The sequence below is a fragment of the Phoca vitulina genome, unplaced genomic scaffold (genome assembly GCF_004348235.1).
Source record: "Phoca vitulina isolate PV1807 unplaced genomic scaffold, GSC_HSeal_1.0 scaffold2, whole genome shotgun sequence".
Lineage (NCBI taxonomy): Eukaryota > Metazoa > Chordata > Mammalia > Carnivora > Phocidae > Phoca > Phoca vitulina.
This window is the reverse complement of record NW_022589705.1, coordinates 4,282,985-4,298,004: the sequence shown is the minus strand read 5'-3', so window position 1 is coordinate 4,298,004 and position 15,020 is coordinate 4,282,985. Positions and strand designations below refer to the sequence as shown.

General features: G+C 42.6%; 1 protein-coding gene across 1 annotated transcript in view; it reads left to right on the top strand.

The window, feature by feature from the left end:
• Positions 1–15,020, top strand: part of CD101 (CD101 molecule) — a 34,743-nt gene that overhangs the window by 1,299 nt on the left and 18,424 nt on the right. The window contains exons 2-4 of the mRNA XM_032419302.1: positions 7,759–8,234; positions 9,543–9,959; positions 13,689–14,075. Coding sequence (XP_032275193.1) covers positions 7,759–8,234; positions 9,543–9,959; positions 13,689–14,075 — 1,280 coding nt within the window. The remainder of the gene's footprint in view (positions 1–7,758; positions 8,235–9,542; positions 9,960–13,688; positions 14,076–15,020) is intronic.

Genomic DNA, 15,020 nt, shown 5'->3' with positions numbered 1-15,020 from the left:
GCCATCTGTGTTTCCCAGTGCTCTGCAAACCACACCATTGCTTCCTCTTTACCTTTGTAGCGAGAGCACAGCGTTTGTCACTCTGTGTCTGAGCAACTTCAGTGACACCACGAGGAAAGGTCTGTACTGGGCCAAATGGCACACATCCTACATGTGGCATCTTTCTTTCTCTTTCTGAGTAAGTGTCATAATTCTGCATGTCTCTTTTGTCCCAGGAGCTAGTCAACAGGAGGCTGCTGGGCGGCGGAGGAGGACAGTTTGGTATTTACAGGCAAAAATTGTGCCACACATCTGAGATGTAGGCACTAATTTTTGACTGGCCGATAACGGTTTCCTGGTTTACCACGGCGTCCTTGAGTTCCAGGGAGGTGCAGTACTTGGCTGAGTCTGTGAGCCTGGGCCCACCAATGTTCACATTTGTCTGTGCTGCCCCGACTTGACCTTATCCTCCTGGGCTAACCCATCCCTGGAGCGAGTGAGGGCTCAGCTCGCCAGACTGAGAGGTGACCTTACGTCTTGTCTGTTGTGTTTGCCTTGACGATGTGGCTGGATGGAAGGGAAAGTGATGAGAGCACTTAGTAGTTTGAGGCGAAGCTGAAAGAAGGTGCTGGACATCCCTGGGAGCTGAAGTGGGAATCGATCTGAGGGACTGAGAAAGGGCCAAAAGATTCACAGGGCTCTGCTGAAGGGCACACGGAGGGTCTTAGCTGGCCCAGGAGCACTTAAACATATTATAACAGGGTGGAGGAAGGGGAGATTTGGAAGTAGACAGGAGAACAGGTGACCTTGGCTGGAAATGGAATCATTCCAGAGCAGGTAGCAGGTACGTTTTTGTGCCTTGGGTTCCTTTAGCATCCGATGAGGCCTATAGATCTCACCTTCAAATAATTTTTTAAATGCCTAAAATAAAATGCATAGGATTATAGGGGAAATCCATCATACTGAAATGCAATTATCAGCATCGTTTTAAATGGTGATATAGTCATTTATTGGCTTCTTTATGGATTCCATCACAAGATCTAGAGGTGGTCTGTTAACCACCAAACTTCGAAGGAGTAATGAGTATGAATCATATTTCAAGATATCTGCAACAACTGTAATGTGATGTGAACATATCTAGGTTTGTTGTCTACCTTCATGACTGGAAGAAATGCTGAATTTTCATTAAGACTAGTGAAAATAAACATGTAGGGGTTTTTTTCACGTGAGTGTATGGACCCTTTAATCCTGTGTGTGGACCCTGGTTAAGAACTGCTGTAGAGACTAGGTTGAGCTCGTGTGGGGACTTGAGTGACTGGGATGGTAGGGGAACTAAGTGAACTTAATCAGCAGTGTGGCCAGACCTGTGGCTAACACATGAAGAGGTGACAGCCTTCAGCACAATGGTGTGCTTCATAAACATTGGCTTGAACTGAACCGGGTTCATGTCTCAGCAGACGTTAGATTGTGTGACGTAGGGATCAGATCTGGGGCCTGATGGGGTGAGAGGTGGCCTGCAGGGCTAGTTACGAGGATCGGTCAGCTGCTGGGTGATGGGTGGCCACCAGACTGGCTTGGCAAGTATTAATGGCTGGGCATATTTGTACTGGCACATTCCTATTTGTCCTGTTCAGTTGTTGAGTGTGATTATGTGTTTATTTATTTTTAAATTTTATTTATTTATTTATTTATTTATTTATTTATTTATTTATTTGAGTGTGATTCTTAAGTAGACATGCTTTGTGTATTTGGGCTGTGTGTTTGGCTTGTGTAGAGGGGAATACAGGGCGTACATTGTGCAGCAAGTCAGACATTGCAAATTCTCTCCTTCACACGCTTTTCCTTTTAAATTCTGGTGAGCAGGCTGGAAGCCTGGGGTGAAGGCAAGTAGTAACCGGGTTCAAAAAAGAGAAGCTGGAAGCTTTTCCTTAACCCACATAAACAATTATCCAAACTGGGGCATGTATTTATTGCTTCTAAGTTCTGACTCACTCTAAAGCACTCATTTTGTATAGAACCATGGTTTTTATGTGAAGGGCATATAAATCAGGAAGCAACTCGAAAGAACTTTGGAAGCCTGCTATTTGTCCTGACAACTATGGAGGGAAAATTATAAATAAGGGAGGAAATTAAATGCCGATCAATTGATTGGTTGCATTGTTTAGCAAAGGTATACTTTGTCCGAATTAATTTTTTTAATAAACATAAAGACTGATTACTTCTGTTAGAACATGGCACTCGATGAGTTAATGTTATTGGTGAATGAGCTCTTGGACTTAGCACTCAGCTTTGTCTCCCTGATCTAGATCTGTCACCCCTCACCCTGACTAGCTGCCCTACATATAAAAACCATTAAGGTGGGAGGGTGGTAGGGAGGGACCCATTTTTTTTTTTTATCTTACTGAGACTGTATTCATAGAAGAAAATGTTTTTGGTTGGAAGCTCTCTCCGCCTTCAAGGGCCTAGGGTTTTTGTACATGTAAGGAAAGAGATGTTGCTCGTTGTGTTTGATATTCTCCAGCAGAGAGGTTTTGTATAATGTGGAATCATTTGAAGTTGCTGTTTTTGTGTATCAAAAATGGTCAATTGTTGGGGTGCCTGGGTGGCTCAGTAAGCATCTGCCTTCGGCTCAGGTCATGATCCCAGGGTCCTGGGATCAAGTCCCGCGTTGGGCTCCCTGCTCAGTGGGGAGTCTGCTTCTCCCTCTGCCCCTCCCCCTGCTTGTGCTCTCTCTCTCTCTCTCTCTGTCAAAATAAATAAATCTTTTTTAAAAATGGTCAATTATGGGCCATTTTATATGATCCAACCTAACAGCTTCCATTTAAATAATATTGTAGTGGTAAATTCGGCAGTCCCAGTGATCTTTTTGAAAAAAAGCCAGTATCATCAGAGAATTGTTTGGGTTTCAAAAGTAGTAGCCCCAGTACGGTGTGTTAGGGTCCAGCTGTGTGTCCATCAGTCAGTGAGAATTTGAGCTGCTGTGCAAAGGGTTCTAACCCTCTGTCTGTTAGAAGAGAAAGCAACAGAACAGTCCTCTGAAGTATTTTACTCCTGAGGAGGAGGAGAGATAGGTACAACATCTCCCACAGAGAATATCTTTATAAAAGATGCTTCAGCGTCTGGTCCCAATGCATAGCCATTTGAGTTGACCCCTGTCAACCATTCCTTTCCACATGAAAAATACCTATGAAACTTCCACGCCGTTGCTTCACTTTTCTGAGAAAGCAGTACCTTCCCACTCACGTTCGTGACCTCATGCCTCTACTAGGACCTTCCTCCGTTCATGACCCTCTCTGGCGTCATCCACCTCTCCCCTCTGCAGCTCCTCTGCCCTTAAGCATGTCCAGCCGGCACCCCCTGCTTCTCCCTTGTGAGCTCCACTTGCCAGCTACCACCCTCGTCTTTTGTTTCCCGGCTCCACAAAGCTTCCTGAAGTAGTCTCCGTCTCCTGCAGCCGCTCCTTACCCTTCTTACCCTTGAAATCCGTGGCCTTTGCTCTATTGAAATCTCTTTGGCAAAGATCTCCTCATCAAACTAAAAGGACTGTCCCCTGACTTTAGGATCCTTACCCTCACAGCAGCTTTCAGCAAACAGACAAGTCCTTTAAAAAAAAAAAAAAAAGATTATTTATTTATTTATTTGACAGAGAGAGAGAGAGCACAAGCGGGGCACGGACAAGGAGAAGCAGGCTCCCCGCTGAGCAAGAGCCCAATGTGGGCCTCGATCCCAGGACTCTGGGATCGGGACCCGAGCTGAAGGCAGATGCTTAACCGACTGAGCCACCCAGGCGCCCCCAGACAAGCCCTTTTGTGGAACATTTTTCCTCCTTTGGTTTCTAAGGTACTACGTCCTGGCAGCTCTCCTATCTCCCTCACTCTTCCTTCCGTAGGTGTGTTCCTCATCCTATCCCCTAAATACAGAGAGCCTCCAGTAATCTCTCTGTAGGTCTCCTCCTTGTATTCCCTAACACTGCCCAGCGCTGTAACCAACCTAATCTGCACCCATGACCCAGAACCTTCTATGGTTATAAACAGGCATTCACAGGAAGCAGTGAGAAGCAATGGAGACAGCCAGGGATTTCACATTTGCAAATCTAGGTTCCAGTCAGGCTCAACCATTTACAAGTTTGACATTGCTAAATGTGGGAATATCACAGACTTCTCAAAAGGATTAGATTACAAAGATTTTCAAAGGGTTGAGTAGACTTCAAAGTACAAATATATGTATATTTAAATATTATTTCCCAGTGTTTGCTGGATATCCTTCCTGTTTAATTTATGGTATTCAAATTTAGTATTCTCAAAATCAAATGCAATATCTCCTCCCTTACCCTGGAACACAACAGTCTCTTCCTGATACCCTTATTTCTATTTTTTTTAAAGATTTTATTTATTTATTTAGAGAGAGAGAGAGAGCAGGGGGGAGGTGCAGAAGGAGAGGGAGAGAGAGAATCCCAAGCAGACTCTGGGCTGAGCATGGAGCCTGACGCAGGGCTTGATCTCATGACCCTGAGATCATGACATGAGCTGAAAGCAAGAGTCAGATGCTTAATTGACTGAGCCACCCAGGTGCCCCATGATACCCTTATTTCTATTAACAGAATCATTATTCTCTCAGTCAACCTCACAAAACCTGCCATCATTTTTTATTTCTAACTGCCTCCCATCCCTCCATCCACCCCTTCTACCTCCAGGCATCCAAGACACTGAAAAACTCTCTAGATTTTATCTCCTCAGTGACTCTTATAGTCCCTTTCTTTGCATTCCTATTGCAGTCATCACTTCTCTCCTGGGCTACCATGATTTCCTAATGTTTATTTCTAACTTCTGTCATCCCACACAGCTGTCAGATTAATTTTCCTAAGACCTTTCCAACACTTCCAGTGGATTCCCCATTGCCTAATTAGTCAAGTCCAAACTTTTAGACATGATGGTCAAGACCTTCATGCTTTGGGCCCCAAACTCCTGTCCAGCCTTACCTCCTTCTATTAATCTTCATGTAACCTTTCCCCTAATCCAGTTTATCACTCCCTAATTCCTAAACAAGTCTTTTGATTCCTACTCATACAATCTTGTCATGAAGTCTTCCCCACTTAAATTATCGTAATCTTTCCGATTCTTGAAATTCCACTTCTCATACTGTCTCTTCCATAAACCTTTCCTGTTTCCCTCCCCTCAAAATGCAATCTCTCCTTCCTTCAAATTCCTTAAATACTTTTATCAGAGGACTACCATCCTACCTGACTAAATGATAAAATCACGAAGTCAAAGGCTATCCCAAACTCATCTTCGGTGTCTTAGTTCCTGAAGCATCAGAAATACTATAGGTTGTTGAATAAATATTTATTGAATTGGCAAATAAAGCAGTAGAAAATAGAGTGCTAATTTTCACAATAAAATGTTTCAGATATGGTACCCATCTCTTAAAGTAATGGAAGATGTTGAAAAGTGTTGCCTAGCCACCAAAATAACATTGTGGTAACATATCCTGTTAGAAACAGGTTAGTGGTACCTCAGAAACCCTATTTCTAAAAACATTTTTGTGTGGAATATAACACATAAGAAAAGTTAATAAAACATAAACATGGAGTTTAGCAAATAAGTAAAAAACTAAAAACTATGTTGTCACTATCCAGGTCAAGAAACAGAAGATTGCTAGGACCCTAGAAGTACCCACCCACTGTGCCGTGAGCCCCCTCCCAGTTACAACCCTCCCCCCGACAATCACTGTCCTGACTCCCATGATAACCACTTCCTAGCTTTTCTTTTTTTTTTTAAGTGGTTTTCTGTTTGCATTTACTAGACAATACAGTGTGGTTTTGCCTGTTTTGGAATTTGATAAAGATGGGTATCATTCTGTAGAGCATCGAAAAGATTCTCCACATACTGCATCTTTCATTAAACACAATCATCCACATTACAACCAGTAGCAATTCTTTCACTTTCATTTCTGTGTAATATTTCATTTTATGGATGTGCCACAGTATGTCTGTTCTTGCTGATGGACATACGGGTGGTCTCAAGATGGGGCTAGGATGAACAGTGCTGTCGTGGGTATTCTTCCATACGTAGCCTGGTGCCCAGTGCACACATTTCTCTAAGATATATGTCTAAATCTAACTGGCATTGCTGAAAGTGTTTTAAGTTGTCTCTGTTGAATAATTGTTTGGTAAGTAATAAGTTACATTTTTCCTATATAGTTTCTATACATTTTTCCTATATATTCCTCAGTATTTATTAGAAGAGCATAATATCAATATATCACATTAACTGGGATTTATGAATAAATTGGTATATTTTAATTATTACTGGAAATGTGTGTGGTTGGTGGGATGTTTGTTTGTTTTCCAGTTTTGCATGAAGCATTCAATAGGCAATTTTTAGTGGACTGCCTCGAATGACCACTCACGCTTTCTCCCCTTTTTTTTGTAGTCCCCCTTCTGTTGGAATTGTTTCCATTCCAAAATTCCTCTCCTTAGCCTTATCATGAGAAAGAGAGACTTTCTCTCGCTTTTTTTCCACTCTAGTCTCTACTTGCTCTTCTTGTGGATTTGCAAGATTCAGCAGATACTCTGCTTCTTCCATTCCTTCTTTTTTTTTTTTTTAAGATTTTTATTCATTTATTTGAGAGAAAGAGAGAGAGCACAAGCGAGGGGAGGGGCAGAGGGCGAGGGAGAAGCAGACTCTCCGCTGAGCAGGGAGCCCGACTTGGGACTTGATCCTAGGACCCCGGGATCATGACCTGAATCCAAGGCAGACATTTAACCGACTGAACCACCCAGCCCTCTTCCATACCTTCTTCTGAGCTCTGTTCTGGTCATTCCACAATACCAGCAATTGCTCCCCATGGGACTCTTCTGATGTCTTTCCCCTCCTCTTCCCCTTCCACTGAGCCCCAGGCCCCTAGTGAAAGATCGGGCTCACCCTTGGGCATCTCTGTCATTTGCTCTTTGCTCTTTATGTAACACAAACTAGCCTTGAATATTAGCCTAATCCATAAACACATGCATTTTTCATTTCTGCAAAATGTCTGATTTTGAACAAACGCACGTCAAAAGAAAATGTTGCCATTTGAGAATGTTTTCTCCTGCAAACCGAATACTTGAGATCTGTCTCAACAGGAAACACTCCATAGTCGTCCCAACTGGACGCTTTTGGTCAGAGAAGAGCTGAAGTGACTCTGAGCCCAGATCCTGGCGGACTTGACAGGCCGTCTTTTACGAAGCCTTTTCAATAAAGCTGTAGTGGCACTTTAAAAAATGACAAAACAAAAAACCCTCCACAGTATAGAAAGGAAGTGCTGCTGCCTCTTCAGCTGCTAATTTTAGCTAGTCCTGCATCAGACCTGGCCAGGAGCTACAAATAGTTCCAACCAGCTAGCAAGACAGAGAAAGTGTGGCACCACGGGCGGTGGGTAGATTTTCCTTCTCCAGCAATCTCGGAGAGAACAGCCTGACAGGGAGCCAGGAGTGAGAGTCGGAAGGAAGAATTTGCTGACTTTTCCCACAAAATAATGTAAAAGGTGAATTATCATGCATCGTATTGACTTTAAAATAAGTGCCCTTAGATAACACCGGGCACTAATGTTATCAGTTATAATAGTCATCATACTGTTGAAGCTAACCTTTTTTTTTTTTTTAAGCGACTAAGAATTACTATGGAAGTTGAAGTTATGAAAGACCAGTGAACTCATCAAGCCATTCCACCGCTCCTCAGCCTGAAGGAGGTGTATGAACATTTGAGTTGATTATAGCTAATACCCTGTGATCTCATTTACTAGAACTCTAATACAGGGCGCTGCAATAAGGTGGCACAGTGGGGACTGGAGCGCTAATCTATTTTTATTCCCCTTTCTTTCTTTCTCCTCCTTGCAAGCTAAGCTCAGCTTTGGCCAGAGAGAAGTAACCACCCAGAAAGGACCGCTGTTTCGGGCTGCAGGCTACCCCATCAGCATTGGCTGCAATGTCACTGGCCACCAGGGACCTGCTGAGCAGCATTTCCAGTGGTCTGTTTACCTGCCCAAAGCCCCGACCCAAGAAGTCCAGATCGTGAGCACCAAGGATGCCACCTTCTCTTACGCGGTGTATGCTCAGCGGGTGCGAAGCAGGGGGATCTATGTGGAGAGGGTCCGGGGCAACTCAGTCTTCCTGCACATCTCAGAGCTCCAGCTGAAGGATTCTGGCGAGTATGAGTGTCACACGCCCAACACGGATGAAAGATACTACGGCAATTACAGCGCGAAGACTAGGCTAATTGGTAAGCTGTGCCTGCCAGCCCCTCAGAAGCCAGAGCGCCACCATGACAATGCCTTGTGCCATGTGACATGGCTTTGCATCATGTCCTTGCTTTGGCAAGAGAGCCCTGGGAGCCCTCTGGATATTTTGCAGTTGGGTCACACATCGGTATCTCCCCTTCTCTAAAACTCTCAGATCATCTTGGCCGCCAACTTTGCCGCCAAGCTTTAGATAGCAGGTCTTCCGAAGGCCTTGTCCACAGCTAGCCACAGGGTGATCGTAGTAACAGCATCAGACAAAACTCTGAGAGTTCTTCCCATGTCATGTCTCTTCTTGGAGGCAGGACGTTAACTTGGTAAGAGAGCTAGAGTTAATATGATCAAGTGGTAAGTCATTCACTTGGAAATGGATATTCCCGAACTACTAATCTCTGGCATATTTTCATAGACAGAAAGGTTCATAGTCTTTGCAATTACCATTTTGCCCCTTTTGCCTAGAATATCTTAGCACCCCTTTTTCAGTCTAGCCAACTCCCACATATACTTGTAGACGCAATTTAGGTCTTACCTCTTCTGTGAAATCTGTCCTGACTGTCAGGCAGTATTCCCATCTTTGTTTCCTCTTGATGCTCTATTCACATCACTATTATTAGCACTCACCCAGTGTATGTGGTATTTGGCTACTTATATGACTCCTTCCTCACCTTGAGCTCCAGGAGAATAGTTATCTCAGCCCCTAGCCCGGTGGCTAGCACCAAGTATCTGCTCAATAAATCTTCATTGATTGAATCTAAGTGTTGCTTTCCCATAAGCTTAGGCTGTGTGATTTCCTTTGAGGAAGAATACAGTGATAGGGTAGTAGGATGGTTATCAAAACTTTGGTAAGGGTTGCATTTTGGCTCTGAATGATTATAAGAGATTATTTCAGAACTTTACAAAGAAGCAGGTTAAGGTGTAAGGAGGTGAAGTGACTCGCTCCAATTCCTGTAGTCAAATAGGGACAGATTTAGGATCAGAATCTAGGTCTTCTAGCTCCCAGTGCTCTTCCCTTTTAAATACTCTGTGTCTGAGTAGCTAAATTGGTCACAGCCTATGCTAAAAATGTAAAGTTGGGGTCAATACATCACTGAGCCATTAGTTTTGCCAAGTTCCACAGACTATGTATACAGATGCCAATGTTCCCCTTGGCAATAGGGAAAGCATATGGCTGGTGGAAAAACAACTGAAAGTATGTGCTTTACAGATGGTGGGTCAGGGCGCCATCTTCATCCAAGCAGGCTTGTCCGACAGGTTCTTGGGCCAGTCAGTTATCATCATTCCTTTGCTTCCAGTTATCCCAGATACCCTCTCTGCCACCATGAGTCCCCAGACTCTCCGTAAGGAGGAAGGTGAATCATTAGAACTTACCTGTGAAGCATCCAAAGCCACAGCTCAACATACCCACCTCTCTGTCACCTGGTACCTGATGCAGGATGGAGAAAGAAACCAAACTACCAAGATTATTTCCCTCTCCAAAGATTTCGTGTTGATCCCTGGGTCCTCATATACAGAGAGGTTTGCGGCTGGTGACGTCCAGCTCAGCAAGCTTGGGGTCGCCACCTTCAGGCTGTCCATAGGGAGGCTCCAGCCCTCAGATCAAGGCCAGCTGTTCTGTGAGGCAACTGAATGGATTCAGGATCCAGATGAAACCTGGACTTTAATCACAAGAAAGCGGACAGCTCAAACAGCTCTGAGGATCCAACCAACAGGTAATGACCTTCTCAAGAAATTCATTAGTATGTTGATAGTGGGTATTTATGGGGTATCTTTTTGGTTTTTTTCTAATCTTTTGTTGTGTCTAAAAAGAAAAAACATTTAGAAGGTTTGAATACATTTTGGTTTTGGCATCTGGGAAGTGTAAATAAGAAGAGGGACATTTGGTGTTGGGTCTGTCCACAGCATGTTTTCTATGGGATAAGATCTGTTGAATGGTTAGATAGATTCCACAAGTCATGCATGAAAATGGTTTTGTTACCATCCTTGCCAAGCCCTATGTGAGCATTTTTATCTATATCATCTACTTTATCTATATTATCTAATTTAGTCCTCACCCTGTGGGGCAAGTGGTCGACTCCCCATTTTTAAAACAAGGAACCTGAGCCTCAGACATGCAAAATGCTGGTAGAGGTGGAGCTAGTGCTCGAAGCAGGTGTGTCTCTCCAAAGCCCCCACACCACAGACCCCCGGGGCCTCAGAGTAGCTCCAGTTTCCAATGTGGAGCCTTATCTTAGTCACTGCCAGGATTTCCTTCCACCTGACCCCATTTCCTGCTTGGGGTGCTGTTACTCTTCATGATCCATTGGCATTTTCATCAAAGCAAACAGGAAGGCTCAGCTGTCATTCCTGGTTTCTCTATGTAGGCTATGGTCCAATAGGAAGAGGTTTCGAAAAACGTATATATCCATGCTAAAAGCAGTGATCCAGTGGTGGCTCATTGAAGATTTCCTTCCTTCCTTTCCTTCCTTCCTTCCTTCCTTTCTTCCTTTCCCTTCCTTCCTTCTTTCCTTCCTCTCTTTCTTTCCTTTCCTTCCTTCCTCTCTTTCTTTCCTTTCCTTCCTTCCTTCCTTCCGTCCTTCCATCCTTCCTTCCTTCCTTCCTTCTTTCCTTCTTTCCTTCCTTCCATCCTTCCTTCTTTAGGAGGAGTATTATTTTATTTCTTTAAGAAACTGTCCTATTTGTCTTAAGTGTCCAAGTTACACTCAGTGAGTTCTGTGAGGGCACATCACATGTGCTTTTTTCTCTCTTTGAGGCCAATTTTTTATGTAAAACAATCATTATTTTTACTTATTTATTTGACAAAAATTGTATATATTTAAGGTGTACATGTTTTGATACACATATGCATTTTGAAAAGATTACCACAATCAAACTAATTAACATATTCATCATCTCACATTGTTACTTTTTGTGTGTAGCGGGGGTGTGCATGTGTGTATGGTGAGAACATTTAAGATCTCTATTCTCAGCAAATTTCAAGTATGCAACACAGTATTATTAACTGCAGTCCCCACGCTATACATTAGATCTATAAAACTTACCTTGCATATGGAAACTCTGTACCCTTTGATCAATATCTACCCCCCACCAGATCCTGACAACCACCATTCTACTCTCTGCTTTTATGATTTCAGCAGTCTTAGACGCCACATATAAGTGAGCCCCTGCAGTATCTGTCTTTCTGTGTCTGGCTTATTTCACTTAGCCAGATGTCCTCCAGGGTGATCCATGTTGTTGAAAATGGCAGGATTTCCTTTTCTCTCATGGCTGAATAATATTTCAGTGTATATATATATATATATATATATATATATATATATATACTATATTTTCTTCATTTGTCTATCCATCAGTGGACACTTAGGTTGTCCACACCATTTCTGTAATGTTACCTTCCCCCTAACAGTGCATGTCCTCCACATCCATTTCTCCACATCCTCACCAACATGTGTTATCAATTCTCCCAACCCATGAACACAGGCTATCTTTCCATTTATTTGTATCTTTAATTTCTTTCATCAATATTTTACAGTTTTCAGTGCACATGTCTTTCACCTCCTTGGTTAAATTTATTCCTAAGTATTTTCTTCTTTTTGACATTATTGCAAATGAGATTATTTTTAATTGAGATAAAATTAGTGTATGACATTATGTAAATTTCAGGTGTGCAACACTATAATTCGATGCTTGTATATACTACAAGTGATCACCACTATAAGTCTAGTTACAATCCATCACCATACAGTTGAGCCCCTTCACCCATTTCGCCCACTCCCCAACCCCCTTCCCCTTTGGGAACCACAAATCTGTTCTCTGTCTCTATGAGGTTATTTTTGTTTTGTTTGTTCATTTGTTTTGGTTTTTAGAGTCCACAAATAAGTGAAATCATGTGATATTTGTCTTTCTCTGTCTGATTTATTTCACTTAGAATAATACCCTCAGGGTTCATCCACGTTGTTGCAAATGGCAAGATTTCTTTCTTTTTTATGGCTAAGTAGTATTCCTGTGTGTGTGTGTGTGTGTGTGTGTGTGTGTGTGTGTGTGTGTACCACATTTTCTTTATCCATTCATCCATTGATAGACACTTAGGTTGTTTCCACATGTTGACTATTATAAATAATGCTGCAATGAACATGGGGGTGCATATATCTTCTTGGTGTTTTTGTGTTCTTTGAATAAATACCCAGAAGTGGAATAGCTGGATCATATGGTAATTGTATTTTTAATGTTTTAAAGAAGATTTTATTTATTTATTTAGGAGAGAGACAAGGAGAGAGAGCTCATGGAGAGGAGCAGAGGGGGAGGGAGAGGGACAAGTAGACTCTGTGCTGAGCACCGAGTCTGATGCGGGCGACCCTGAGATCAGACCTGAATCGAAACCAAAAGCTGGCCATTAACCTACTGAGCCACTCAGGCACCCTATTTTTAATTTTCTGAGAAATCTCTATACTCTTTTCAATATTGGCTCCCCAATTTACATTCTTATTGGCAGTGTAAAAGTGTTCCCTTGTTGCCACATCCTCTCCAACACTTGTTATTTCTTGTCTTTTTGAGAATAGCCATTCTGACAGGTGTGAGGTGATAGCTCATTACGGTTTTAATTTGCATTTCCCTGATGGTGAGTGATGTTGAGCATCTTTTCATTGTATTTATTGACCATCTGTAGAAATTTTCTTAATGTCTTTTTCCAATACTGTGTTGCTAGTGTATAGAAATGGAACTGATTGTTTTTTGCATGTTGATTTTGTATCCTGCAACTTTACTGAAATCATTAGTTTTAACAGGTTTTTGGTGGAGTCTTTTGGGGTTTCTATATATAAGATCATGTCATCTGCAAACAGATTATTTTACTTCATTTTTCTGACTTGAATGCCCTTTATTTATTTTTTCCTGACTAAGTGCTCTGGCTAGGGCTTCCAATACTATGTCAGATAGAAGTGGTGAGAGTGGACTTCTTTGTCTTTTACTGACCTTAGAGGAAAAACTTTCAGCTTTTCATTGTTAGGTGTTATGTTAGCTGTGGACTAATTCTACATCACATCACATGTGCTTTAACTTAGGAAAATTCCACTGGACATTCTTAGCCAAAAAAAGAGAACAAAGCATCACAGCTTACAGCAGTTCAACATATTATAAAATATTTTATATTTTTTTATTCAAAAAAGATACACTACTGTATACTTTATACTTCTATGCATATGTCTTGCTTAATAGGATTGCATTCAGAAAGCTATGTAGGCTGTTCTTTCTGAATGATTGAAGGAATAGTCAAGGACATTTTTGATTCTAGGCATTTCTTTGGCTGACCTACTCCTCAGAGCTCAACTCCCACATGAAATTCAATCCCCGTACTATCCTTACAGGGGCTATTATCTCTCTGTGGTCCCGAAAGGACAGTTGCTGTGGCTTCTCTAAATACCTGCGTTGCTTTTGTTTCCTAGTGAGAGATTTTCAAGTCAACATTTCAGCTGAGAGCACGTTTACTGCAGGGAAATCCTTAGAACTGGTCTGCCTGGTCGTAGGCAGTGGCCGGGACCCACTGCTTCAGGGCGTTTGGTTCTTCAATGGCAATGAGATGGCCCGCATGGATGCTGGCGGTGTTCTGGGCCTGAAGGGAGACTACAGACAGAGAGCAAGTCAAGGACAGCTCCAGGTTTCAAAGTTAAGCCCCAAGGCTTTCTCTCTCAAGATCTTCTCTGTGGGTCCCGAGGATGAAGGCGTCTACAGATGTGCTGTGGCAGAGATGGCAAGAGCTCAGATGGGCTCCTGGCAGGTGCTTCAGAGCAAGCGGTCACCAGACAGCCACGTGCATCTGAGGAAGCCAGCAGGTACGTGAAGTCAGAACCAGACATGCCTGGGCTGCCCTCCGCTTCCCTCCTTTGTGAGTACAGGCTGCCTCCCTGGACACAGTGGACTTCCCCTGAAGAGTCGGGTGTCAGTCGGATCACTCTGAGGTGGAGTAAAGAAAAGCAACCAAACTAGCTGAAGACTTAAGTCTTATTCCGGGGCCGTTAAATGGGCTGTGACCACAGACACAACATTTAACTTCTTTAAATCTCAGCTTCCTCAAATATAAAATAATGACATACGATGAGATTGTCCTGAAGTCCCTTCTTGCTGTCTTAGATCCTTTGATTCTATTTGCCATCAGTCCTCATTTTTGTATGTTGGGTTTTTCTCCGAGCAGAAAACAAGTGCGTTAATGAAACCCTCTATCTCCTCTTTGTTGTCTGTGTGGTGTGAGTATGGTAAGAGGAAAGAATGACACTTTGCCTCCTTCCTGGGGATCAAACACCTACATTATGGCCCCTGCCCCCCAAACATCTTTCAGATGCCTTTTGTCCATCCTCTATTATCTTAACCTGATACAGGGAATGATAGTACGTCTTAATTCTGCATCAAAGCATGACTCAGAATAAGGAATGAAGAGGTAAATGATAGCAGGCAGACTCTATTCCCTGCATTTTGCTGTAATGTGATGTGCCTGTTCAAACGGGTCTGAGTATCTATGGGCATCAAAGTGGAAGGCCACTCAGCTCTCGTTTCAAGTTTATGAAGGTTGGATGACCTTAAACATGTTTGAACACTCAGCGCTTTTTGTTTGAAGAGAGAACAGACAAATCTACAACTAATATTAGGATGCTCTGGGCCGGGTATTATATTCAAAGTCTAGAAAGATTAACTGTCCAAGAGCACAAAACAAAACCCGACTAAAAATAAAAATACCCTTGTTTCACTTGCTCACTGGCAGCATTTCCAAAGATAGATAGATT